At 36.5% G+C, this 27,236-nt stretch overlaps 1 protein-coding gene across 2 annotated transcripts in view; it reads right to left on the reverse strand.

The window, feature by feature from the left end:
- Window positions 1-27,236, reverse strand: part of AP3B1 (adaptor related protein complex 3 subunit beta 1) — a 235,741-nt gene that overhangs the window by 60,258 nt on the left and 148,247 nt on the right. For both annotated transcript variants that reach the window (XM_070377253.1, XM_005899718.3), the window contains 2 exons: window positions 20,428-20,500; window positions 14,688-14,794 (listed from right to left, as the gene is read on the reverse strand). In XM_070377253.1, coding sequence (XP_070233354.1) covers window positions 14,688-14,794; window positions 20,428-20,500 — 180 coding nt within the window. The remainder of the gene's footprint in view (window positions 1-14,687; window positions 14,795-20,427; window positions 20,501-27,236) is intronic.

Consider the following 27,236-nt stretch of genomic DNA (forward strand, 5'->3'; position numbering starts at 1 on the left):
AACAACAGTCTTTAAGATGACATCAGAGGGAAAGGATTCTATAATAATGAAACTGGAAAACAGGAAAGATTAATTTCATTCATTTAATACACTTTTGATGAATTTCTATTATAGATCAAGCAGCGAGAACAGAAAGGCCAATAAAAAGGCCCTGTCCTATCTTCCAGGGATCCAGAGTCTAAGTCTTATTAGATTAATATATTTCTAATATAAAAGATAAGGCACCTTTACCCTACACTGACACTGATGTTTACTAAAGTCACTTGCTGTCTCCCTCTTAATTTCCCACAGACTTCTAAAGAGCTAGAACTGAGGGCCATTAGAAACAATCTATTACATGTTACAGTCTTCTTATTTCACAGATGACAATCTGAATGGAACTCAAAATTTAAGCACTATCTTAAATTTACAAGATAACTTTGGCAAGGCACATACGTAGTGAAGCATGGACGCCAAGATCTTCAGTGAAAATATGAAATGAGTTTCTGAAACCGTGTACTTTTAAAAAAAAAACTTACTAGGAAAACTTTCAAACATAAACAAAAGCAGAGAGAATAACATAAAGAACAAAGTGCTCATCACTAACTTTCAAAAAACTATCAGTATTTGCCCAATCTTGTTTAATCTTTTGTTCTACTTCAAATGTCAGATGATACAGTAATTTCATCAGTAAACAGTTTGGTTTGTATATCTAACAGATAAAGACTTGTCAAGAAAACTTACAATACTATTATCACACCTAAAAGAAAAAAAAAACTTGCCCAATTTCATGTAAAATACAGTGTTCACATTTCCTTGACTGTCGGATATATATTTATATGTCTTCTTAGAGTTGGTTTGCTTCAGTCAGGATTCAAACAAGACACATAAGTTACATTTTGTTGGTATCTAACCTAAATTATGCATGTTAAAGAACACAGTAAAAATCTGTTTTGTTATCTTTTTTAGCAGAAGTGTATAGTAGACCTTTAGTAATAATTTAGAATTTAGGGGAGATATTTATATATTCAGTAATGTGGAACAGCCGCAAATGTAGAGAAATAACCCATATTGATAGGCCTATAAAAGCTGTCTGTAATTATATTCCTGAATGATTTGAGTAACAGTATATCTGATATATTCTAAGATAAGTGGCTTTTACTTTTCTTTGATATTAGGGTCATAGACTGTACTTATCTATTTTTACTCCATGTTCTCCTCTCTCTGGTAATAAATTAATTTCTTAGTGTTAGTTTGGTGTGTGCCTGAAAGCTAAATTCATTTTCTTTTCCTGTGAAGAGAAACAAAGTTTCTCTAAGTATCACAGTAAGATTTTTCATGTTTAGGGAAAGTTTTTCATGTTAAAAGACTTAATACTATTAAATAACACTTAATGGAATGGAAAATCAATTTTCCATACCATGCCTTGTCCTATGTTCAGAAAATTTTTGGCAAGCTTTTAAAGAGGAACAGAGGTAATAGAAGTTAACGTGATTGATACATAATTAAATAATAATTAAAACATGACTAGCCAATGCATAATAACCTAAGATATCTTAAAGCTTAAAAAATATTTTTCACTGTAGATATCACAATTCAACACAGGCAACAAAATTCACAACATGGCAGTTGACAGTAATACAATATTCAATCAATTTCAAATGTGGAAAATTGCCAAGAAAGATTAAATTCTTTTTAAATAACTGGCACTCTAAAACCTTTTATTTCCGAGTGTAGTACATATAATGGTAATTAATGAAAACTAAAAACAATAATCTTAGGGAAAAAGTCTCAAGTGAACTGCCTTAGCTCTAAAGATGGAACCCCCAGCAAGGAGAGGAATTACTCACCACAGAGTAACAGGAAGGCCCAGGCCTTCTTTACCATCACGTCTTTAATCCTTCTGTTTCTTACAAATTTATACACATATTTTCTTTGTTTTGGTGGTAATCTTTTTTTCTGTTTTGCCATAAAAACTACTGTTAGCACTTGATATAGTGGATTTTTCACTGTGGAGAATTCAAGACTTAAGATTGCCATATATTTGTTTAAGGCAAATAAAAAATATTTTTATAATAAAAAACCTACAGCTAAAATTGATAACAATATCTTTTTTAAAAGCAGCTCCTTTTAATAATCTAGGACAGGGAGAGATGATAATGGTCTGTTACTAACTATGAGACTTCTGAATTAATACAGAAATAAAAAGATAAAGCAGTAATACAGCTTAAAGACTAAAAATTAAAGCAACTCATATGCAGAAGAGAATTAAATAAAAGAATAAGATGGGACATGGCTGGGCAATGGAAGCACAAAATACTGTCAGACTTTAATTAAAAAATGTTTTCCATTTAAGCAGACCCAGGCCAGTGATTTTTCATTATTTTTACCACAGTTCCATGACTACTGACATTTTCATCAGAACAAATAAAGGATTTTTCCCAAATTTAAAATGACAAAATTATTTTTAATTTTAACTTATAATTTCTTCTGTCTTTAAAGTCAAGGAAATTTTTGATCTGAGCTGGATTTGTCTCTTAGCCTGAGGCTTGATTAAGTTTTTAAAATATAAAAAACACATATTTAAAAAAATAGAGTTTTTCCAGCGTATCAGAAAACAATCTTTACCACAGACATGTTATCATTTGTATGGGAATGAGGCTATGTATTCGTGAAATATCTAGCATACAACTTAGTAAGACCCTTGTACAAAAACTCTGGAAGCAATCTGTCCTTGTAGACAAACTAGAAGAAAGCCAGCACTCTGGCGGTAGAAGACAGCAGATTGGAAAACAAAATTAAAATGCCCTGCTGCTGCTGCTAAGTCGCTTCAGTCGTGTCCGACTCTGTGTGACCCCATGGACTGCAGCCCACCAGGCTCCTCCGTCCATGGGATTTTCCAGGCAAGAGTACTGCAGTGGGTTGCCACTGCCTTCTCGGTAAAATGCCCTAGCCCAGTATCAATTTAAAAAAGGTGAAAGGTCTAGCTAAGATCTAAGTCCACTTTTGAGAAATGGAGATCAAATTCAGTTACAACTGTCCATCATTATGATGCGATTATCTGAGTAATTCCACAGGCTGTTTTAGCAAATTCAGACTGAGAAATTCAGGTTCTGCATCATGAATTATGGCTTGTTTTTTCATGTTGTTTTAAAACTGACAAAGTGACTTCGGTGCCAAAAGCAGGTCCGATAGGTACTCTTGATTTTCCGATTAATTTCCTATAATATAAACTGGGTCAGGATCTCATTCCCAACCATGGATAGCTGTAACTCAAGTAGTTGCCAATCTCTGTCAACAGCAGAAGCTGTAGGCCTACTTGCCAGTTTTCCTATATTCCTTTCAGAGGAAGTTGCACAGAACTAATGATAAACACGAACTTCAGGTAGTAAACTTGGTTCATGTACTAAAAAAAAAAAGCCTTTTCCTTGCGTCATTCTGCCTGTTCAAGGGCATTACATACAGGTTTTCTATTTCTTACTTTCAGCCTGTAAATCCTGGAAGGGGTTGGTTTAGTCCATAAGTCATGTCTCACTCTTGCAATCCCATGGACTGTAGCCCACCAGGCTCTTCTGTCCATGGGATTTTCCAGGCAAGAATACTGGAGTGGATTGCATTCCCCTCACCAGGGGATCTTCCTGACCCGGAGATCAAATCTGGGTCTACTGCAGTGCAGGCAGGTTCTTTACCGACTGAGCCAACGGGAAGTCCTGAAGGGGTTGGGGGGGCCCTTAGTTAAGTAGCTTCATATTGATAAAACAATGCCACCTTTTGGCTGCTCATAGGAAAATTCCATGCTGACTACCCATAATAATATGCACAAAACTCAGGTTAATGCTGCTGATGCTGTCTTTACTGGACACTGTGAGAATCTATTTCTTCACCTCATGCAAAGAGTTGACTCATTGGAAAAGACTCTGATGCTGGGAGGGATTGGGGGCAGGAGGAGAAGGGGACGACAGAGGATGAGATGGCTGGATGGCATCACTGACTCGATGGACATGAGTCTCAGTGAACTCCACGAGTTGGTGATGGACAGGGAGGCCTGGCGTGCTGCGATTCATGGGGACGCAAAGAGTCGGACATGACTGAGCAACTGATCTGATCTGATTTCTTCATTAAGTGATTTAGTGACGGTCCACAGTGTCACTTCAAGAAAGTAGAGGTGAACAGCCATGTACTCAAAATTATCCATCTACTTTTTGTTAGAGGGATGGTAGTTCAGATATTTAAATTCTAAACTGTGTTAAATGTCAAAACTCCTGCTAGATTTTAAGCTACTACTGAAACAGGTGGCACTATGGAGTTTAGCTAATATAAAATAACCGTGTTTATGTATATAGTCATAGAAATCCGGACAACCTCCATTTGTAGAAATATCCCAAAGGGCAAACTATGTTACAAAATGAAAATACTTAGTATACTGAAGTTACTTAATTTTGAGGAAATTTTTATTTTGTTTTGCTCTTACTCAACTGGAAACTCCCTAAGGTCTGGAACACAGCCTTGTATACAACTACATCTTTGGCTCCTCCTCATATTCCGCCCTGAATAAATACTTGTTGAATGAAAAAAACACACCTGGCATATGTAGTATGGAATCTGGTCTCATTTAAAGACAGATCTGGACTTTGTTCTAGGTCTTGAGAGGTAGCCTCTAAAGACTTGGAATTTCCAGAGTGATGGAGTGCCTTGATTATTCCTGGTGGGCCCCTAGAAAGCTTGGTGAAGCAGATAACCCAAGATGGAAGCTGATCACACCAGAAAGACCAACCATATGAATGTAGAGGGTTGGAGCTCCAGGCTGCTGATATCAGACTGACTTGGAGGGAAAGACTAGAGAGTGAGTTCAGCCATGAGGCAATTAATTCAGTCGACATTGCTTATGTCGTAAAGCCTCAATAAAAACTATATATCTAAGCTTGGGGAGCTACGCTGGTTGGCAGTACTCCTGGATATACTACCAACTCCAACACAAGGAGAATAAAGCTTTGAGTTTGGGACACAACCAGAATCTCCTCCATAGATTCTTTCCTTTGGCTGATGCTAATTTTCTCCTATTGTTACTTACAGGTGGCACTAGTGGTAAAGAACCCACCTGCCAATGCAGGAGACAGAGAGACACGGGTTTGATCCTTGGGTTGGGAAGATACCCTGGAGGAGGGCATGGCAACCCACTCCAGTATTTCTGCCTTGAGAATCCCACGTACAGAGACTGGTGTGCTATGGTCCATGCGGTTGCAAAGAGTCGGACATGACTGATGTGATTGAGCATGAGCATGCCACAGTAAAACTGTAACCCTAAACATAGGGTTTACCTGACTTGTGTGAATTGATCTAGAAAATCATACTTAAGAGTAGTTTCAGAAAACCCTTTCAACTTGCAGCTGCCTCAGCAGTCTTGGACACACTTACCAGTCTGAAGGACTCTGCATAACATCATGTGCTTAGTCGCTCAGTTGTGTCTGACTCTTCGAGATCCCATGGACTGTAGCCTGCCAGGCTCCTCTGTCCACAGGATTTTCCAGGCAGGAATACTGGAGTGGGTTGCCATTTCCTTCCCCAGAGTATCTTTCTCACCCAGGGATCAAACAAACATCTCTTACAGTCTCCTGCTTTGGCAGGCGGATTGTGGATTCTTTACCACCATGCCACATGGGAAGCCTGTAACATGAAGTTGGGCTAACTCCAAATAACATATTGTATCAAACTGACATTTCCTTTTTGCAACCCTGGTTTCTCTTTCATGGACTGTTCTTGGAATTACTTACTACTCCTTAATATATTACCGCTGTCCTTTATAAAGATTGCTTTTCTTAATGAACCTTCCCACAGCCTCCTAAGTTAAATTCCACTTAGGGACTGTGATCCATGAGGATCAAACTGGTTATATTACAGCAGCTAAGTCAGCGCTTCCTCACTAATGTACCACAAATGGGTCAGAGGTATGCTGTGCTACTGCCTCTGCCATTAACCTCAGAAATGTCAGGTGTTACCTGTGCAACTGGAGCTCCAGGCAAGGGTACCTCCCATCTGCAGCATCTCTGTTTACTCCAGAGCACAACACAAATATTGTGTGTGTGTTATTCACTCAGGCGTGTCCGACTCTTTGCTACCCCAAGGACTATAGCCTGCCAGACTCCTCTGTCCATGGAATTATCCAGGTAAGAATACTGGAGTGGGTAACCATTCCCTTCTTCAGGGGATCTTCCCGACTTAGGGATCGAACCCAGGTCTCTGGCAAATTCTTTACTATCTGAGCCACCTATTATCACTTTTCTATATGTACCGAGATATAAGAAAGAAATCATTACTATAATTTTCTCATGATAGTATGTCACCAACATTCTCCAGCATCACAGACTTGGTTATTCCACCTCTACGTTATGCTTTAGCCACATTAAACAAATGTTTCTCCAATTTTCTAACATTTCTAATAGCCTAGGTAAACAATTCATACTTGTGCTGTGCTCTGCTTAGTCGCTCAGTTGTGCCCGACTCTCGGTGACCCGATAGAGTGTAGCCCACCAGGCTCATCTATCCATGGGGATTCTCCAGGCAAGAATACTGGAGTGGGTTGCTATCCCTCTTCCCATGCCAGGGATCGAACCCAAGTCTCCTGCATTGCAGGCGGATTCTTTACTGTCTGAGTCACCAGGAATAATTCATTCTTATTTCACATTTACTCTTAACATGCAAACTTTATCCCTCCTCTTCTTTTCTCATCCTTTCCAGAGGACTAATATTCTGAGGATTGCCAATACTGAATTTTGGGGCTCTAGGGTATAAGAATTTAGAAACTCTTAGCCTATCATTGGAGAAGGCAATGGCACCCCACTCCAGTACTCTTGCCTGGAAAATCCCATGGGCGGAGGAGCCTGGAAGGCTGCAGTCCATGGGGTTGCTAAGAGTTGGGCACGACAGAGTGACTTCACTTTCACTTTTCACTTTCATGCATTGGAGAAGGAAATGGCAACCCACTCCAGTGTTCTTGCCTGGAGAATCCCAGGGACGGGGGAGCCTGGTGGGCTGCCGTCTATGGGGTCGCACAGAGTCGGACACGACTGAAGCAACTTAGCAGCAGCAGCAGCAGCCTATCAATAATATATAAAAAAAAAAAAAAAAACTTTTCTAGTAATTCACTAAAAATTCAGTTTCTTTACTGATATACTCTCAGTTCAGTCGCTCAATTGTTTCTGACTCTTTGTGACCCCACAGACTGCAGCACGCCAGGCCTCACCGTCCATCACTAACTCCCGGAGTTACCCAAACTCACGTCCACTGAGTCGGTGATGCCATCTAACCATCCTCTGTTGTCCCCTTTTCCTCCCACCTTCAATCTTTCCTAGCATCAGGGTCTTTTCAAATGAGTCAGTTCTTCACATCAAGTGGCCAAAGTATTGGAGTTTTAGCTTCAACATCAGTCTTTCCAATGAATATTCAGGACTAACATCCTTTAGGATGGACTGGTTGGATCTCCTTGCAGTCCAAGGGACTCTCAAGAGTCTTCTCTAACACCACAGTTCAAAATCAATTCTTTGGTGCTCAGCTTTCTTTATATTCCAACTCTCACATCCATTCATGACTACTAAAAAAACCATAGCTTTGACTAGATGGACCTTTGATGACCAAGTAATGTCTCTGCTTTTAATATGCTATTTAGGTTGATCATAACTTTTCTTCCAAGGAGCAAGCATCTTTTAATTTCATGGCTGCAATCACCATCTGCAGTGATTTTGGAGCCCCCCAAAATAAAGTCTCTCATTGTTTCCCCATCTATTTGCCATTAAGAGATGGGACCAGATGCCATGATCTTAGTTTTCTGAATGTTGAGTTTTAAGCCAACTTTTTCACTCTCCTCTTTTACTTTCATCAAGAGGCTTTTTAGTTCTTCTTTGCTTTCTGCCATAAGGGTGGTGGTCATCTGCATATCTGAGGTTATTGATACTTCTCCCGGCAATCTTGATTCCAGCTTGTACTTCATCCAGTAGAGCATTTCTCACGATTTTCTCTGCATAGAAGTTAAATAAGCAGGGTGACAATATACAGCCTTGATGTACTCCTTTTCCTATATGGAACCAGTCTATTATTACGTGTTTAGTTCTAACTATTGTTTCTTGACCTGCATACAGATTTCTCAGGAGGCAGATCAGGTGGTCTGGTATTCCCATCTCTTTCAGAATTTTCCACAGTTTCTTGTGATCCACACAGTCAAAGGCTTTGGCATAGTCAATAAAGCAGAAATAGATGTTTTTCTAGAACTCTTTTGCTTTTTCGATGATCCAGCAGATATTGGCAATTAGATCACTGGTTCCTTTGCCTTTTCTAAATCCAGCTTGAACATCTCGAAGTTCATGGTTCACATACTGTTGAAGCCTGGCTTGAAGAATTTTGATCATTATTTTGCTAGCGTGTGAGAGGAGTGCCATTGTGTGGTAGTCTGAGTATTCTTTGGCACTGCCTTTCTTTGGAATTGGAATGAAAACTGACCTTTTCCAGTCCTGTGGCCACTGCTGAGTTTTCCAAATTTGCTGGCATAGTGAGTGCAGCACTTTCACAGCATCATCTTTTAGGATTTGAAATAGCTCAACTGCAATTCCATCACCTCCACTAGCTTTGTTCGTAGTGATGCTTCCTAAGGCCCACTTGACTTCACACTGCAGGATGTCTGGCTCTAGGTGAGTGATCACACCATCGTGATTATCTGAAATACTCTAGCAAGCACTAAAATGTTCCTTTTTGGCCATCTCTGGGCCAACTACCAATTAGTCTCATGGAAGACTGAAATAAATACTTTGTTTATACACAATCTTTACTAGTTCAGCTGGTAAAGAATCCGCCTGTAATACGGCAGAAGCTGGTTTGATTCTTGGGTTGGGAAGATCTGCTGGAGAAAGGAAAGTCTACCCACTTCAGTATTCTGGTCTGGAGAATTCCATGGACTGGACAGTCCTTGGGGTCGCAAGAGTTGGACATGACTGACTGACTTTCACTTTAGTGTGAAAAAGGAACTGTTTGGATTTCATTGTAAATATTTTGGTAATTTCAAAAAATAAAACTTATCCATATTGTACTAAGCCTGCTTAGTACAATAAGAAAATAAAAACTCACTGAAATAAAAATCACCTATGACAGAGAATATGATGATCTACATGGCCTTCTAGAACTAACACCAAAAAAAGATTCCCTTTTCATCATAGTGTACTGGAATGCCAAAGTAGGAAGTCAAGAGATACCTGGAGTAACAGGCAGGTTTGGCTTTGGAGTACAAAATGAAGCAGGGCAAAGGCTAACAGAGTTTTGCCAAGAGAACGCACTGCTGCTGCTGCTAAGAGGCTTCAGTTGTATCCGACTCTGTGCGACCCCATAGACGGCAGCCCACCAGGCTCCCCCGTCCCTGGGATTCTCCAGGCAAGAACACTGGAGTGGGTTGCCATTTCCTTCTCCAACGCATGAAAGTGAAAAGTCAAAGTGAAGCTGCTCAGTCCTATCTGACTCCTAGCGACCCCATGGACAGCAGCCTACCAGGCTCCTCCGTTCATGGGATTTTCCAGGCAAGAGTACTGGAGTGGGCTGCCATAATGCACTGGTCATAGCAATTACCCTCTTCCAACAACACAAGAGACTACTCTACACGCAGACAACACCAGACAGGCAATACCAAAATAATATTTTATATATTCTTTGTAGCTGAAGATGGAGAAGCTCTATATGGTTAGCAAAAAGACGACCAGGAGCTGACTGTGGCTCAGATCATAAATTCCTTATTGCAAAATGAAGAAAGTAGAGAAAACCACTAGACCCTAGGTATGACCTACATTAAATCACTTATGATTATACACTGGAAGTGACAAAGAGATTCAGGGGATTAAATGTGATAAACAGAGTGCCTGAAGAACTTTGGACGGAGGTTCGTGACATTGTACAGGAGGCAGTGATCAAGACCATCCCCAAGAAAAAGAAATGTAAAAAGGCAAAATGGTTGTCTGAGGAGGCCTTACAAATCGCTGAGAAAAGAACAGAAGCGAAAGGCAAAGAGAAAAAGATATACCCATCTGAATGCAGATTTCTAAAGAATAGCAAGGGGAAACAGGAAAGCCTTCCTCAGTGATCAATGCAAAGAAACAGAGGAAAACAACAGAATGGGAAAGACTAGAGATCTCTTCAAGAAAATCAGAGATGCCACTGGAACATTTCATGCAAAGATTGGCATAATAAAGGACAGAAGTAGTATGGACCTAACAGAAGCAGAATATATTAAGAAAATGTGGCAAGAATACACAGAAGACCGATAAAAAAAAGACCTTAATGACCTAGATGAAAGTGAAAGAGGAGTGTGGAAAAGTTGGCTTAAAACTCAACATTCAGAAAACTAAGATCATGGCTTCTAGTCCCATCACTTCACGGCAAATAGATGGGAAACAATGAAAACAGTGAGAGTTTTTATTTTCTTGGGCTCCAAAATCACTCCAGATGGTGCAGCCATGAAATTAAAAGACACGTGCTCCTTGGAAGAAAAGCTATGACCAACCTAAACAGCATATTAAAAAGCAGAGACATCACTGTGCTGACAAAGGTCCGTCTAGTCAAGGCTATGGTTTTTCCAGTAGTCATGTATGGATGTGAGAACTGGACCATAAAGAAAGCTGAGCGCCGAAGAATTGATGCTTTTGAACTGTGGTCTTGGAGAAGACTCTGGAGAGTCCCTTGGACTGTAAGGAGAATCAAACCAGTCTATCCTAAAGGAAATCAGTCCTGAATATTCATTGGGAAGATTGATGCTGAAGCTGAAACTCTAATACTTTGGCCACCTGATGCGAAGAATGATCTCATTTGAAAAGACCCTTATGCTGGGAAAGATTGAAGGTGGAAGGAGATGGGGACGACAGAGGATGAGATAGTTGGATGGCATCACAGACCTGATGGATGTGAGTTTGAGCAAGTTCTGGGAGTTGGTGATGGACAGGGAAGCTTGGCGTGCTGCAGTCTGTGGGGTTGCAAAGAGTCGGACATGACTGAGCTACTGAACTGAACTGATGAAACAGAAGTCACCATATATGCTAAAAAGTGTTTCATCCATTTATTTTCACAAACACTCAAATCATCCCAGTATAATTAATTGGTTTGCTTCAAAATTCCACAGATTCATAGAATGCTAGAATTAAAAGGAAACACGGAGATCTACTTTGCTTTTATTTTAGAGGTGAGAAAATCAAATTACTTGCTTAATATAATTACTGATGTTGATTCAGAAAGACAAACATTAGGTGTCAATAAAATGGCGTCCTAGTCATTCATATACATGCTTACCATGCCTATTACAAAATGACTGCTTTTTGGGTTTTATATATATATATATATATATATATACTCCTTGCCTAGAGAAACTCTGGAAAATACTACATATAATAGCATTTTTTCTTCTTTCATTCTCCTTACATTTAAAAAAGAGTGTGAGCATAGAATTTTATAAAGCTGAGGTAAAATACATAATGTTTTATATTGTTTCATCACTTAATTTTATGCCACACTTTTTATCTCATTCAAAGATTTATAAAACCATTTTTATTAAGACTATACAACATCCTTTAATCTGACTCTGCCATGCTTGATGCAACCATCATCCTCCTATCACCAGGCACTGTGCTTGTAACTAACCATGCACATAAATCTTTGTATTTCTCATTATTTCCTTCGAAGAAAACCTACACACAAGATTACTGGGTTTCCCTTGTGGCTCGGTAAAGAATCCATCTGCAATGCAGGAGACCTGGGTTCAATCTCTGGGTCAGGAAGATCCCCTAGAAAAGGGAATGGCTACCCACTCCAGAATTCTTGCCTGAAGAATTCCTTGGAGAGAGGAGCTGGTGGGCTACAGTCCATAGGACTGCAAAGAGTCGGACATGAATGACTGGCTAACACTTTCACAAGATTACTGTGTCAAACAATACGCATATTTTGATGATTCTATACACAGATGCCCAAATTGTCATATCCAGAATGACGGTTTAGACCGACATCAGTGGAGAAGTGTATAACGCCTGTTTCACGGAGTCCCTCATCCGTTTTCTGGATGAATCCAGGGAAGATTCAGCCAATAAAGATTATACCACGTTCCCCACAACTTTCACCCATCTTGCTGGACATTCATAACGCGAAAACCTGTTTAAAAATCACCCGGTCCTAGAACACTTTTCGTATCAGTACAAAGTAGTCTTTCATGGGTGGGGGGCTGGGCCCTGCATTGCAAGGTTTTAAAATACTCAATTTCCCAGGAATAACTACCAGAAAAACCATTCAGTGTTTTGGAAAATCATGTTACACCACAACTCATGGATTTGGGTTGCTAATACAATCATATAGTTTATCAGTTTGCATTTAGAGTTGCCAGCACCATTTCACTACTTCACTACATTTCTAATGTAGTCATGGTCAAACATTTATCAAGCACTGTACTATTTATTAGGAAGTACTTTTTTCTATTGAATCGGGGTAACATGTTGATTTTTAAATTAAGGATGTACTCATCCATGAATTTTATTTTAGGATTCAAGAGACCCTTGCATTTGTTGAGGTCCCATACCATTATTGGGGTTTTTAATTTTTGAGGACTAGTCTTTGAGTATTTCCTTTGATGTCTTTAGTCTATTTCTTTCTAAATTTGTACACCTAATGAGAAAACTTACACTTTGCTTGATTCAGCTTTCTAAAGCACTGTTTCGAGGGCTGAACATGAGATCAGGAGCCATGATATTCTGTATCAGAACACTCAATTTATTTCCATAGGTTCTACTTCTCAAGGCTCTACTTTTCTCTTTGTTTAAAGTTCTATTGGTTTCTTTATTGGTTTGTTGCTGGTGAATTTCTGATTGCCATTCTTGTTACAATTACCTGGTTGACCATTTTGTTAGCTTTTGGGGATGAAGGCTGTGATCCTGCTTCACTTGGTAGTTCTTTATTTTTTTGGCATACTCTTTGAATAGAGTGCTTTTCTTTTCCTTTGAAGAGGCCATCTCAATAAATATTTTCTTTAGTAAAAAGATGAGTCCTTCAATTACTTTGTGATAAGTGAAAATTTACTACAAGCTTTTCTAATCTCAACTGCATTCTTCTTACAGTTAATAAAGTGTGAGTCTACTCAGGGTCCCTTATCACGTATTATACCACTTCCAAAAATATTAGCTAATATTTATTGAGTGATGACAATGTGCCAGTCAGTGTTCTAAGGGCTTCACATTTATTATCTCATTAATCTGGCAAGAACCTGTGAAGTAGATATTATCTTTATAGGAAACTTGGGTGCAGAGAAGCTACTTACTAATTTGTCCAAGGTCACATAGCTAGTAAGTGGCAAGGCAGGGATTTGGTTTTTGGTCATCTGATATCAAACCCAAGTTATTCATCTACCACCTTATTGCCTCCCAAGTTTTTAGGGTGCTTCCTTCGCCTCAAAAACTGTGCTTCACTATAGATTTTTTCATGACCGCTTTCTCTTTACAGCTTCCTACAGATGCTTAATACATATTTATTACTTAAATAATTATCCGCTTTCCCCTCATCACTTCTAATGTGCCTTGTGCTTTTAGCAACAAGGACAAACTGAAGTCCCAAATGCTGCTTTACTCACTTCTGAGTGATGAGAGAGAATCATGTTCTACAAACTGAAAAACAACATGATACACTTAAGAGTTTTCGCCTGTATTTTCTGAGTTGACCGATGCTAAAGGGAAATGCACGGCGCTCTTTTGGGTGTTTCGGTGCACAGCCCTGATACCACATTTGCTTTGAAGAGGAGATTTGTTGGTAGCACTGTACAAGAATTAGGTGCTTTTCTCTCTTATCTCTGGCAGAAGCAGTTCTGTGTTTCCAGGCAGCTCAAATCACCACTCATGTACCCTGCTAGCCCTGGCAACCACTGACACAGCAGATCTTTTCAAGCTACCCGTGTGCCCATCAGAACTTGCTGTGCTACTGCTTAGTGTGTCAGATTCCCGACAACAAATTAATAGGAGGCCAAGCATATCAACAGATTACACATTTTAGGTAGCACGCCTGATTTAGAGTGAAAGGTTAGTGGATATAACATGCTAACAGAAAAAGTTACTGTAGTTTCAGATACTGTGACAGGCTGATGGCTTTGGCATTATTTTGAGATAGGGAAGCTTCTTGCCTCGCTGCCAAGTCAGTCCCCCAAAAAAATATTAAAGAATTTTCTTAGAGACATTAAGGCATGTACATATATAATGCAAATACATAAAAAGATAATGTAAAAAGAAATACAATCTTGAGTTTTTAAATAAAAACAGGCAGTTTTAGTAGCCTATGGTAAAGGAATAGCATGGGAGGCGTAGAATGATGATGAGAATGGGAGTCTCTTCATGTAGAAAACAATTCTTCAAGACAGAATCTATGTATATAAACTTATTCAATGTGGCAAAGAACTTTCATAAGTTAGAGATATATAACAGTACCAGAGAAAAATGTACACATGGTAAGTAAGTGTGGATAACAAGGAGAAATTGACACAACAATGGTTTGGATAGAGCTAATTAAAAATATATTTACAAAATTAAAAGGTCAAATTTGAAATAGATTTGTTAGGAGGAAGAACTGTTTGAGGCTAAGAATGTAATTATTTGTATTTTAATAAAAAAAGATGCAATGGTATCATTTGAAAACTGAGCTAATACATTTTGAAAATTACTTACGCTAATGACTGATGAAGTAGCTGACAAGTTTAAACCTTCAAGATCAGCTATCAGGCTCGGAGAAAGAGCTGGGGTGGGAAGTGCAACTGGAGTGGACACCAGGTTGACTGTAAGTAAAGGGCCAAATTAGCACATGTGCATGAAAATTTAATTCATATTACTAAAAGCAACATTTTTATTTTGCTGGTAAATCTAATTAAATTACTTTGATTAATAAGTCTATGACAATTCTATTTAACATCTTGATTTAGTCAAGCTATTATCAAGTCATGGCAGTTATTAGTCTTAGCTTTCAAAACATAATGACAAATCCTATAACAAAATAAGAATATAAATACCTTGATTAATACTTTTTGAAAATTTTAATCTCCTAACATTATCACGAACATTAATCACCCAGTAACTTAACTAAAAGAAAAAGGTAAAGGAACATTTTTTCAGACTAATGTAAAGGATAACAACACCTCTCAAGAGAGTTTTCCAGTTGGGTTATAAGCCTTAAAAGAGTGTTTATTAAATCTTTTCTCTATTTTATTTTCCACTGTAATAATTATAAGGGGCCCAGACTACCTAATTCACTTCTAATTATACTTTGTCAGCAAAAGCTATGAGCTAGATAGAAATATTTGATTCTATCAATAAAAAAATTTGAAAATCTTTTTTAAACACAAATTTGATCACGTCACTGTCATGCTTAAAACTCTTCAAAGATTTAAAATTATCTACAAAAACAAAGTCCAACTCCTTAATTAAATGTGCAAGGTCTTCTATGATCTAGCTCTGCACTGTCTAATGGAACTTTCTGAGATGATGGAAATGTTCTGTAACTGTAATGGCCAACATGACGGTCATTAGCCTGTATACCAACTGCACTCCTGAAAGGTGGCTAGTGTGATCAAAGAACTGCATTTCAAAATTTAATTGAATTTAAATAGCTACATGTGGCCAGTGGCTACCATACTAAGCAGGTCTAGCTTAGCTCCAATTTCATCAGTCATTCCTATGTTTTAGCTCTACCAAGTAAGTTTCCAAGATCTTGTTTCATGTCTTTGAACGTTGTATATTCTATGCCCTTGGCCTAAAGGTACTTCTCTGCCTTGTTCGCCTTGCAATCTGTATCCATTAAGATATCACTGAGGGGGAAGGCACAACTAGACTCACTGAAACACAGTTTCTGTGTGTCTTCCTTGTTCTACAGGTATACTTGGATACACTTCTACAACTATACTTCTCTTGCAATACAAATGTGTGTCTTTAAACGTTTTCATTTCTCCTGGTCTGTGTGAGTGGACTCTGACACATTAATTTTAAGTAATTAGTCATTGTTCAACTGTTTGTTGAATGAAATAAATTCAAATGTGGAAAAAGTTTTAGCTTCCAACAAGTTCTCACTCTACAACAACACTATAAAGGAAGTAACATTTACTTCACGTGGCATCACTTTTCAAGCATCTTTTTCTCACTTTAGTCTCACAATATCTTGAAAGTTAGGCAGAACAAATATTAATTCATAAAATTATCAATAAGTATTTTTTGAACAATGGAGCAAGTGAGAGGCAAAAAAGTTCAAGATATGGTCCCTGTCTTCAAGAAACTTAAAACCCAACTGAGAAAAAAAGATATACATGCTTGAAGACCAAAAAAAAAAAAGTAACAGTATAGTCAATAAATTATATTGCCAAAAGAAGAAAAATTTCAAAAAGGAAATCTGAAAATCTCAACATGCCCAAGAGAAAAAGCAGCGTGGAGGCTGGGTGGAGGAGGGAGTGGAGCCCCTCAGCTGCTCCCCTGCACTCTTAAAGGAGTGTGCTCTTAGTGTGAAGCACTGCTATAACATCTCCACCCTTCCTTAGTCATACGTCAAAAACCACTAACAATTAGCAAGTGCCATAGGGAATTGTAAAAAAAAAAAAGGATCAATGGGGGATAGAGTGGTAAGAGAAGGCTTGGTGAGGAGGAGGGAATGAAGCCCAGTTTTAAATTAAGGGTAGAATTCAAATTAAGAGGAAAGGAAGAAGCTGGTTAGTTACTGAATGAGATGATGTAAACAAAGGCTGAGAGGTGGGAATGAAAAGCTCAGGGGATTGGATTTATCCTATAAATCAAAGAGAACTATTAAAAATCTACCAGAAAGAGGAGTAGTAAGATACATGGTGCTGCATAATAATTAGTCAGAGGCTAGTGTAAGAGACAGACTGAAGACATGTAAAGAGCACTCAGGTTGGCAGTGAGGAAGAATTTACAGTACTTTAGGCACGATATGATGAGGACTGAAGTAAGATAATGGTACAAATAGGCAGAAGGGGCATTTATATAAAGACACTGTAAAATGAAGCATACGGAGATTAAAACTTGCAAGATCATAAAACAAGTGAATGGAAGAACCACTGTAGGACTAGAAATTGGTTCTTCTAATATGAATCAAAATGTGTTGCCTTTCCATCCAACATGTAGCTTTTCCAGTGGGCTCTAAGGGCATGTTTGTCCATTTGTCTATCCATCCAATCCAAAATATTAGATGACCATGTAAGAAATAAAAAACTGAGTATGAAATAGCCTCTGATTTTAATTACAGCTTGGCTAAAGACAGAGAAGAACAATTCATACCACAGGTAAGCTTGACTCTTACAAGAAAAAATACAAGCTTTTAGTATCATTTCAGAAGACTGAGGTTCTGGCATTAAAGAAATGATTACACATCTGTTTACAGGTCTGGCAAGATGGAAGCTGGCACTGAAAGTTTATCCTAAATAGGATTCTGCAGGCAGCTGACTATGGTGAATTAATGAGTAAGAAATAAAATGACTCTATAGTTCTTTTTTTTTTTAAAGGCATACAAATTAAAATGAGATACCATTTCCACCTATCAAACTGGCAAAGGCGATTTTTAAATACAAAACCCAGCACTGGTAAACCAGGGTAAAAGGAATCTGGCACTCTCATAATACTACTATGTAAGTTGGTACCAACTCTGTGGAAGGCAATTTTAGACAGTAGAATTCTTCACAGCTTTTGTCCTGGTAATTCTATTCCTGGGAATTTATCTTAAGGATATAGTCATGGAGACAATGCAATAACGTACTTACAAAGATGCATATAGCTTCATTGATTAAGACAGCAAGAAATGGAAACAGTTAATTAAATAAGTTTTATTTCCAACAACAGGAAATTTACAGTATAAAGAATAACCTTACAGTCTTAAAAGTTGTTCAGGAATATTTATGGTACAGAAAGAAATGTGAATGATAAAGAGAGAAAGAGGCAAATAATAAAACAGTATCTCAAATCTCCAATTTGGAGGAAAAAGGTTTTGCCTATGAAAAGATGCTGAACTGATTTGTCAGAATGCTAACCCATTTTCTTTTCAAAACTTTCTACAGAACACTTTCTTTAATAAAGGATATTTAATAATTAGACAGTTGTTCTTCTGATCAAAGTTATGTTTCAAAATCTCAGTACAACTTTTAATATATAAAAATTTTTAAATGAATAATTACTGGGTATTAAAAACAAACAGAAATAGCTCCTAGGTTGAGTTAAATGTAAGTTGGGATGAAATTTCCCTAAAAAAACCTTACATTTAAATTCTTAAAACTTAGTATTTAAGAAAATCTTTATTTCTATTTACTTTTTAAAAAGCTTTAAAAAGTAATAATAGAAATTGTATCATTTTATAGGTTTCTCTTTTCTCCTTTGCTGCCAGAAAATCCAGAGTCAAATGTAAGGAGAAAAGGAATGAGTACACTCTAATACCTTGTAACATTGTCTCTTAATTCCTTTTTAAAGGTCTGACTGTTGTTCTTTTACAGTTTAAAACTTAAAACTTTACAAATAAATGTAAAACATTCATTGTCTCAGAGAGATACAAAATAAGTTGGTTTTTTTTCCCCCTCTCCTCTGTCTCTAGGTCATTCTTATATCCCATAGGGTTCGGAGATAACATTGTTAAGCATATCTTATGTAGCCTTCCAGAAATATACAATGTATAATCATATTTGTATTTGTCTGCAGGATATAGTTCTTCTTTTACTTTTTTTTTTTTTACAGAAGAGTGATACTCTACATGTATCTTTTTGAACTTATAATGTTTCATATATATGACATAAACTAGCATATTAAAAAGGTGCTTCACTTTTCTTAATGGTTATATCACACTATTGGTAGACATTTCATTTATTTTCAGAACTGGGCTGTAAAAATAATGCTGCAGTGAAATTTCTATATACTTTTCTACATTTTATTAATTCAACAAATAGTTACTGGTTCCCACTATCTCCTGGGAGTTGTTCTAGGTGCTAAGAATAACAGTGAGCAAGACAGACAATAAACAATACAAAAAAAATATTTAAGATAATTTCAGATAGTGAAAAATGTCATGAAGACCATCAAGAATGATTCAATAAGTATGTAAGAGAAGGTGATCTTTAAGCTGAGATCTGAAAAATAAACAGCAGCTTGCCATCAGAAGATCAGGAAGAAGTGTTCTTGGCAAGGGCCCTTGGCAGGAAGGAGCCTGGCATATTTCAGAAATGCAGAGGAACAGTGTGGATAACAGGTAGGCAGGAGTCAGAGCACTAAAGGAATATGGACATTTAGTGTAAAATTAAGCCACTAGGTTTAAGAGTCTAAAACAAGGATGGAATAAGAATCTGATTTTGCTAGTTCATCTACAGGATAAATTCCTAGAAAAGAAATGCTAGGTCAAAAAGTGTGTGGAATTTAATATCTTGACAGATATTGCTCAAATGACCTCAAAAAACTGCACTTATTTATATGCCTATGAAAAACATATGTATGGTAGCTTCTTCTCCAAACCTTAACACTATTGGATGTTGCTTTAAAAATCTTAGCCAAGAGGTACGAAATGATGTAAACTTTAAAAATCTTTGCCAGTAAGTGAGTAATTATTCAAATTTGGTTCCAATTTTATTTTTAGTTTCTGTTATGTATTTTTCAGTATTATATATTTTACTTTCTCTACAGTAAGGATTTGCCATGACTATTAGAAATAGGCAAGGTAAACAACATATATAGAACAGTTCTATGACAATAGGACATAAACGCATAGCCCACATCTGGCACAGGAAAACTATACTGCAAAATGACTCTCACTTAGTGTTACTCTTCCTCTAGTGCAAAACCCACCGACCCACAAAGTTAGTTCTACTGTCTTTCTCACCGTTCAGGAGACTTTAAAGGAAGATGAATACACATCTTTGTAAAGGATTCTAACTTCTTAGAAGTAAATTTGGTGCACAAAGATTTTTTGCAGTTAAAATATTGATAGATACAAATTTTACTGTATTCCCAAAGGTTTGTGCTTATTTCTGTTCACACCCCAAGTGTGGCAAGTAGAAAACAGTGATGTCCTTTACATTTCCAATTACATCCCTAATTCCCTATATCCTTATGTTAGATATCTTGATCCCCATAGTCAACATTTAACAGTGTAGAAGTTCTGAGATATGGATAATTATTCACTAAAACCAAAGAGCTTAAAATGAATTTGATGCATTTTACTTGACCAATTATACTTTTTTAGGTGATACAAAACTAACTGATATACAGAATAGATGGGAAAAAATACTAATAGAAACAATTTTTGATATTTCCTTGTCTATTTATATCTATAAATCTTTTGTAATAGATGTTATTTTGAGACATGTAAATGAAAAGTACTAGAAAAATGAAAACTACTACTGCTAAACACAGATGAAAAGATTTAAATTTCAATACTTACAATCATCTAGATCTAGAAGTGAAACATCTTTGGTAAGAGGATTTCTCTCCTGCTTTGTCTTTTTTTTTTTCTCCTATAAAATAATAAATATTTTATTTATTGTATATTCTATCTTAAAAATCAATGACATAGTCCTTAACATTTCAAAACAAACATATTTTCCCCCTTTGCTTAGTCTTCCAGAAAAAAATCAAATTAAGTTTTTATATGGTTATGTGAAATGCTTTTTTGAATCAAAATTTCACTTAGCGCGTGATATTTCTTCTTCACCTTGCAAACTTTAAAAATATTTTTTACTTAGAGATTATAAAGGACCTTCAGAAGGAAACTTAAAAGTAAATAATTATTTTATATTCTGACAACTTTTTCCTAACATAAAAATCTAATGTGACTCTTTGGTAGAAAGTGTACAAATATTCTCAAACATAATTTTAAAACAAGTTGATTTAAGAAAAAGAAATGCTTAAATAATACATGTTTAGCTCTGATACTGTCAATGGGCTTGGGATAGCTCAGCCTTTTTGAGAGGCAGTCTGTAACAGGCACTGTACTAGCAACTTTACATTTCCACAGTGGTTTGCATCAGACTTCTTTTGCCAAAGATATTCATTAAAAACAATAAATATTTTCAGGCTCTTGCTCTTTAGGGTTGAAAAGAATTCATTTACTTTCTTTTCTCTTTTCCTTTGGGGAGGGTAAAGTATTCCAATATTTCTATACATAATTAGGGCTTCTCCCACCTCAAATTTGCTTATTTATTCTATCATATTTTTGAAATGTGGATACCCATATATTAGATTCCTAAGCCTCAAGGTAGTCACAGTTTGTTTAGAGATTCAGAAAAGATGTGTAACCATGAGAAAAAAAAAAAGGCACAGTAATGAGTAGAAGTATAAACAGTTAAAGACCAACAAGGATTAGGGTGTTAAACAGATTTATTTGGGCCATGGTTACCTAAATTTATACTTTTTTTACATTAAACCTTCACAAGTTGAAGGCCAAAACTTAAGCTTTTGACAAAATGTTGTTGTCCACCTATTCAGTCATTCATTGATTCATACATATGTATAGAATTTTTAATAGATTCTGTGCTAAGCAATGGAAGTAACACAACCAAGACAAACACAGTCTAGTACCTGCCTTCAGATTACTTATAAGCCACCAAAGGAGTTTATATCTTATTGCTAATGTAAGTAACTACAAATATTTTTGAAGTAGCCCTATAACTACAGAAAGGTATCACTATAGCCCTTTAATTATAGAAAGGTATCACTAAAGCAAAAGGTACTCTACTGACATTTAAAGTCTGTATAGTGTTAGAGCTCTTATAGCAGTGAACATACATGAACAAGAGCAATGTATCACATAATATATCCGGTAACATTTTAAAACGATTTAAATCTTGCTTTTTTGCCCCCTTCCACCAATACTTAGAAAAATTATTTTCAAGGATCACACAATAATACGCATTAAAATACTAGCCAGAAACATCAGCATTGATTTTCTTCAAAATATTTATTTCTGCCACTGAAAACTCCAAATCATCTGGGTGGGTTTTAATTTTGTTATTTAAAAACAAAACAAGTAATATGTGTCCTTCTCTCCACACCTGAAATAAATAACAATTGCTAGGACTGGAGGAAGAAAAATAAAAGAAATGTTAGTTTTGAAGCTGAAATGTGAAAGTTGCAGGTAACAAAAACACATTCAGAATGAATATGCCATCTCAACAAGAGTAACATTCCTGTGAAGAAAGAACATAGAACAAAAAGCTTATCACCATGTGACTTTATCAAAATGCCATGCTGAGCACAATGGGTGTAGCTTCCTATAACCTACAATGGTGCATGGCTGTCTTTATGGAACTGTAACCTCCCCACCTGAAAAATTAGAAATCTATCAAATCAAGACAAAGTTAAATCTGGAGGTAGGTCTATATACCTTATTTTCTACTTCACAGCTAAGAGTGTGTAACAATATCTATTAAACACACATCAGGTCACATATAACACAGGACAGAACTGCATGTGGAATTGGCATAGTCTCTTATTAGAAGCCTAAAAGAAAAAGAAAAAAAGGCTCTCAAAAGGACAGAATTTCATTGACTTTCTGAGTACAGCAAATAACTGTTGACTGAAATACAACATTAGCAATAGATAACGGTCATTTCTACTGAATTGAAAAAGCCTTGCATTCCGAATCAAGGCTGTAAAAAGCATCGTGATGTGTTTGGCATTCCTCTCTTATATTTCATTTCTCATTTTAAAAAATCCATAGTAAGTTCAAAACATTTTCATACTTAAAGGATCTACTTTAAAAATAAAAATCTGAATTCTAAACAAAGAAGTTAAGAGCCCCATTCCATCAAACATTTCTCCATTTGCAATTCATCTTGGTAATAGAGACAGAACCTGGGTAAATGCATATAGGACTTGAGGCAGGAGATTTTTCTTGCTCAATGCATAATTCATGTGCTCCGCCTGCAAAGTGTGTAAAATGAGAATTTCACACCGCAGCATGAGCCATGGAGCTGCAGAGAAAAGGCAGACGAAATCATATTTTACTGTGTGAATTTTATTTCTTACCCTCCCAATATTTATACAAAACCATCATTGACAAACCAAACACACTGACAGATCACCCACTGTTTCCATTGTGTTAGTACTTGAGAAGAGATCAGGCAGAAAGATAGACAATTTGTTTTTGTATATTTTTTTAAATAGAGGATTAGGTTTTTAACAGCTGAGTGACTGTATTAGACTTTTATAAGGACAACAGTAACTGATCTTAAAATCTCACTACAAAAATACCTACTTATCAATTCATCATCCTCAAATCTCCATTTGTTTCTATGGTATTCGATTATACACCTCAACACATCAACATTTTCAAAATGAAATACAAAGTCACAGGGTTAATAAACTGATTTCTATTTAACATATTTCATTTCAAATAATAAATAAAAGATCCTGGAAATACTTATTAAGCTCCAAAGAATACAGACAAAAAAACGTAATAATATATACCTTGTAAGGATTTTTTAAAATCTATTATGCATGTTTATCTTCATGCTGATCCAAAAAAAAAAAAAAAAAGGGAAGCAAAAAGAAGATCTAACACAACAAGCATCAAATACGCTTCCTAACAGGAAACCATTATAAAGAGGTTTGAAATTTAAAACTATAAAACAGGATAAATGGTAATATAAGTTTGTCACACCCACATTATGCTTTGGAAGCAACAAAAATTCAAGGCTTATTTCTAGCCTCACAGGGCAAGGTATCCAAAAGAAATATTTTCAGTTAGAATTACCAACCAAAGACAATTTAATGATTCTCTTGCCTTCAAGTCATCTAACAAATCTGATTTTAAAAATCTGAGGCTCACACTTACTCTTTGCTTTAAAACAAAATTACACTGCCAGAAAATTGAGACTTCTATACAAGTTAAAAAGAAGTCTAAACTGTTAAACAAATCTTCCCTATTAGATTATACCTACTTCAATAAGAAAGATTGCTTAATGGCATTCACTTTGATTTAAAGATCTCAATTGAAGTGAAATGCTATTTCTGTTCTGGAGAACTTAAAATATGAACTAAACTGGAAAAGACATAAATTGAAAGAGGCAAGCCTTTGAAGTGTCAGAGTAAAAACTAATATTCTACCATCTTCAGAGAAGTTATGTAATTGCAACAATCATAAATACTTGGAAAAACACAAGTAAACCTTGTTTCCTATTAACAGATAGGGCAGAAAACTAATCAGAAAATAGTTCCTTTCACTCTTACCCACAATCTGTTCATACTACATCCCATATTTACTTTATACCCAATAATCTTTCATATGGTAGATCTTTTATTGAGGCATGTCTCAATATTTACTGACATCTAAACACTAGTCATAAGACACTGACCAGTTCAAAGAGCATAAAAAAAATTTAATTAGCTTCTTTGCACCTCTCAAAAAGAGACTAACAAAGCTTTGTGAGATCTCTATAAATGTGATAAAGACCACTGACAAAAGCATCTTAAACACGGCTAGGATACAGAGATGATATTATTTTTCTTAAAGCTAGTAAACATATTAACCTTAATTTTGATTCAAATATGGAAATGCTCTTAGTATTAAATGCTATTAGGTACAAATATATTAAATATATCTATTTTCCATTGATAGATTATTATGCTTAATATAAAGTAAATAATTAAAATACTATTAATATTTTTATGGAAATACATAAACTTATTCACAATAAATTACCATTATGACTTAAAATTTTTATATTTTAATCACAGCTTATTTGACTATTTAGCGGGTGGTGCACAGACACCGAGGATATAATCAAAACTACTGAGTCACAGTTCAGGTATGAACAGTGGGACGAGCACGGTGATGGCAGAAGCAACTACAGTAAGTGGGAATGCCCTAACTTATCGTATGTGTTAGTCGCTCAGTCGTGTCTGACTCTTTGCGACCCCATGGACTGTAGCCCGCCAGGCTCCTCTGTCCAGAGGATTTCCCAGACAAGAATACTGGAGTGGGTTGCCATCTCCTAACGTATTGGCTGATAAGAAAAACACTGAAGTCATGTTCAATGAAGAAAAAAAAAACCCTGGCAACTTAAAAAATATATTTTAAATAAAATTTTTACCATCTGTTCAACACATAACTTTAACTACAGGCAGAATATAACTTAATTATATCAGTAAAACATGGTATAAAGTGATATAAATGTGAATGTCTTTCTAATTTAATATGGCCTGTATTACTAATTTTTTCTCCACTCTTCTGTGTAAAAAAGAAATCTTTCCCAAACACCATGTGAAATATGTGAAAGTACTGAAGATACAGAACTATTAAAACTAATTTTGTTATAGGTATTATACAAACTCCAGGAGATAGTAAAGGACAGAGGAGCCTGGTATGCTACAGGCCGTGAGGTCACTAAGAGTGAGACATGACTTAGCAGCTGAACACAACTTATTTCATAAAAGGATTAGACTAAAATTAAAATGTTTATTAAATTTAGTTCAGAAAAGAACATCTACAAAAAAAATATGCTTGCCCATCAAAATAACTGTAACTGAAGAGAAAGATAATTTTCTTTGGTTCTTACTGACAATATCTGACTTCAGTGGAGTCCATCTCCCAATCAGTAAGAGAAACAAACCAACATGACACCAGAGCAAACCAACCGACACCAGCAGTTTTGAGTTTAATGGAAATGCAGGGGTATGGTGCTGAATGACAAACACTTAGGAACAGACACAATTTAACAGCAGTTCTCACCTACTGCCCTACACCATTCTCACCTGACTGTCCCGACACCATTCATGTGAGTAAAACCCTCTAGTCATTAATATCCTTCAGTCCATGCACTCATTTTCATCTAGAAGTGAGGAACTACCCTTGATACAAGGCCACTTTCCTCCTCAGCTTATATTTTCTATAATTAAGGTAAAAGATACAAAAAGAAGATCAAAGGCATAGGAATGGAAAAGGATACTGTATGTCATGAGAGCCATGAACAGTCCATTGGGATTAGAACACAAGCGGGGTTAAGACTGGAAAGGTGGGTTTGGACCTTTGAGCTTGAGGAGTTCACTGAACTCAGACAATGAGGTATCATCATAGGTGACTTTGACAGTAAGCTGGCAGCTATCTGGAAGGACTGGGGTTGGGGAGCTGTCTGAGGATGACAAAGGCAGTGGTGTATGGACTACACAAGGAAGACATGACTTGTAATGGTGATGGCAGGGAAAGAAGAAACAGGTATGAGAAATAATACACAAAATCTTTAAGACGTGGCCACAGGGCATACAAACGGGATGAAGTAGGGGTCAAAGACAACTGTGGGGCTCCAAATCCCAGAGAACAGAAAGCATGCTGGTACTAAATGACAGATCATGTCTCTGGGTATATTAGGTTTGGGAAACCAGCAGCTCCTAAGAGGTCTAAGAATCTGGTTTGAGTAAGAAAATTTACAGATGTTATCATAGAAGTAATTTAGAGAAATGTTTTAGCTGATGTTACTAGAGTTAATGAGTCTCACAACAGTAAAATGTAGAGGAAATAAAGGACTAAAATTAACCCACATCAATTAATATTTTTTAAAAAATGTGAACTGAGCAGCACTAACTTTGGAGCAATGTTCACACTTGGGTGTCAGAAGAGGAGTAAAAAGTGAAAAATAAAAAAATTAAAGGGTTAGAAAAGTCAAAAGAAAAAGGAGGAGGAGAGTTTCAAGTAGTAGGGATATTGTCATAAAAAGATCAGAGAAGGATAAACTAAGAGAAGGTTCCTGGTTTTGGAGAAAGACCATGGTTGCCTTTTCAGAGAGCAGTATCTATAGGAAGTAAAAGAGGTAGAAATCAATTTAAATGGGATTAAGAAATAATTGGGTTAAGAGGTAGTAGCTAGAGAACATCTAGATTATTCTTCTAATCTCTCACTCATACACTCTGGTCTCTCTCTTCCATTCCCTTCTCCTGTCTTTAAAAGAAGGAGAGACCTGAATGCTTTCGTTGGCGGAGGAGGAACTAAGGAAAAAAAGAGACTGAAGGTGCAATGGAGGTAGAAGACCATCAACTAAACAAGCCCAAAAGGAAACAGGACGCTAAGTGGATAGGGATCACTTACGCTGAGCTGCGTTCAAGGATAAAGGAGGAGGGTAAATTGAGATTGTGTGTCAGAGAGTAGAGAGGTAGGAGATACTCATAGTGAATGGCAGGTCAGTCTTCTGCAGACAGTGGATGAGATCAGAGGCTTCAGATAAGGGGTCACACCTGACCATTAATTTCTAACTAGAA

This window comes from Bos mutus, chromosome 10 (genome assembly GCF_027580195.1).
Source record: "Bos mutus isolate GX-2022 chromosome 10, NWIPB_WYAK_1.1, whole genome shotgun sequence".
Classification (NCBI taxonomy): domain Eukaryota; kingdom Metazoa; phylum Chordata; class Mammalia; order Artiodactyla; family Bovidae; genus Bos; species Bos mutus.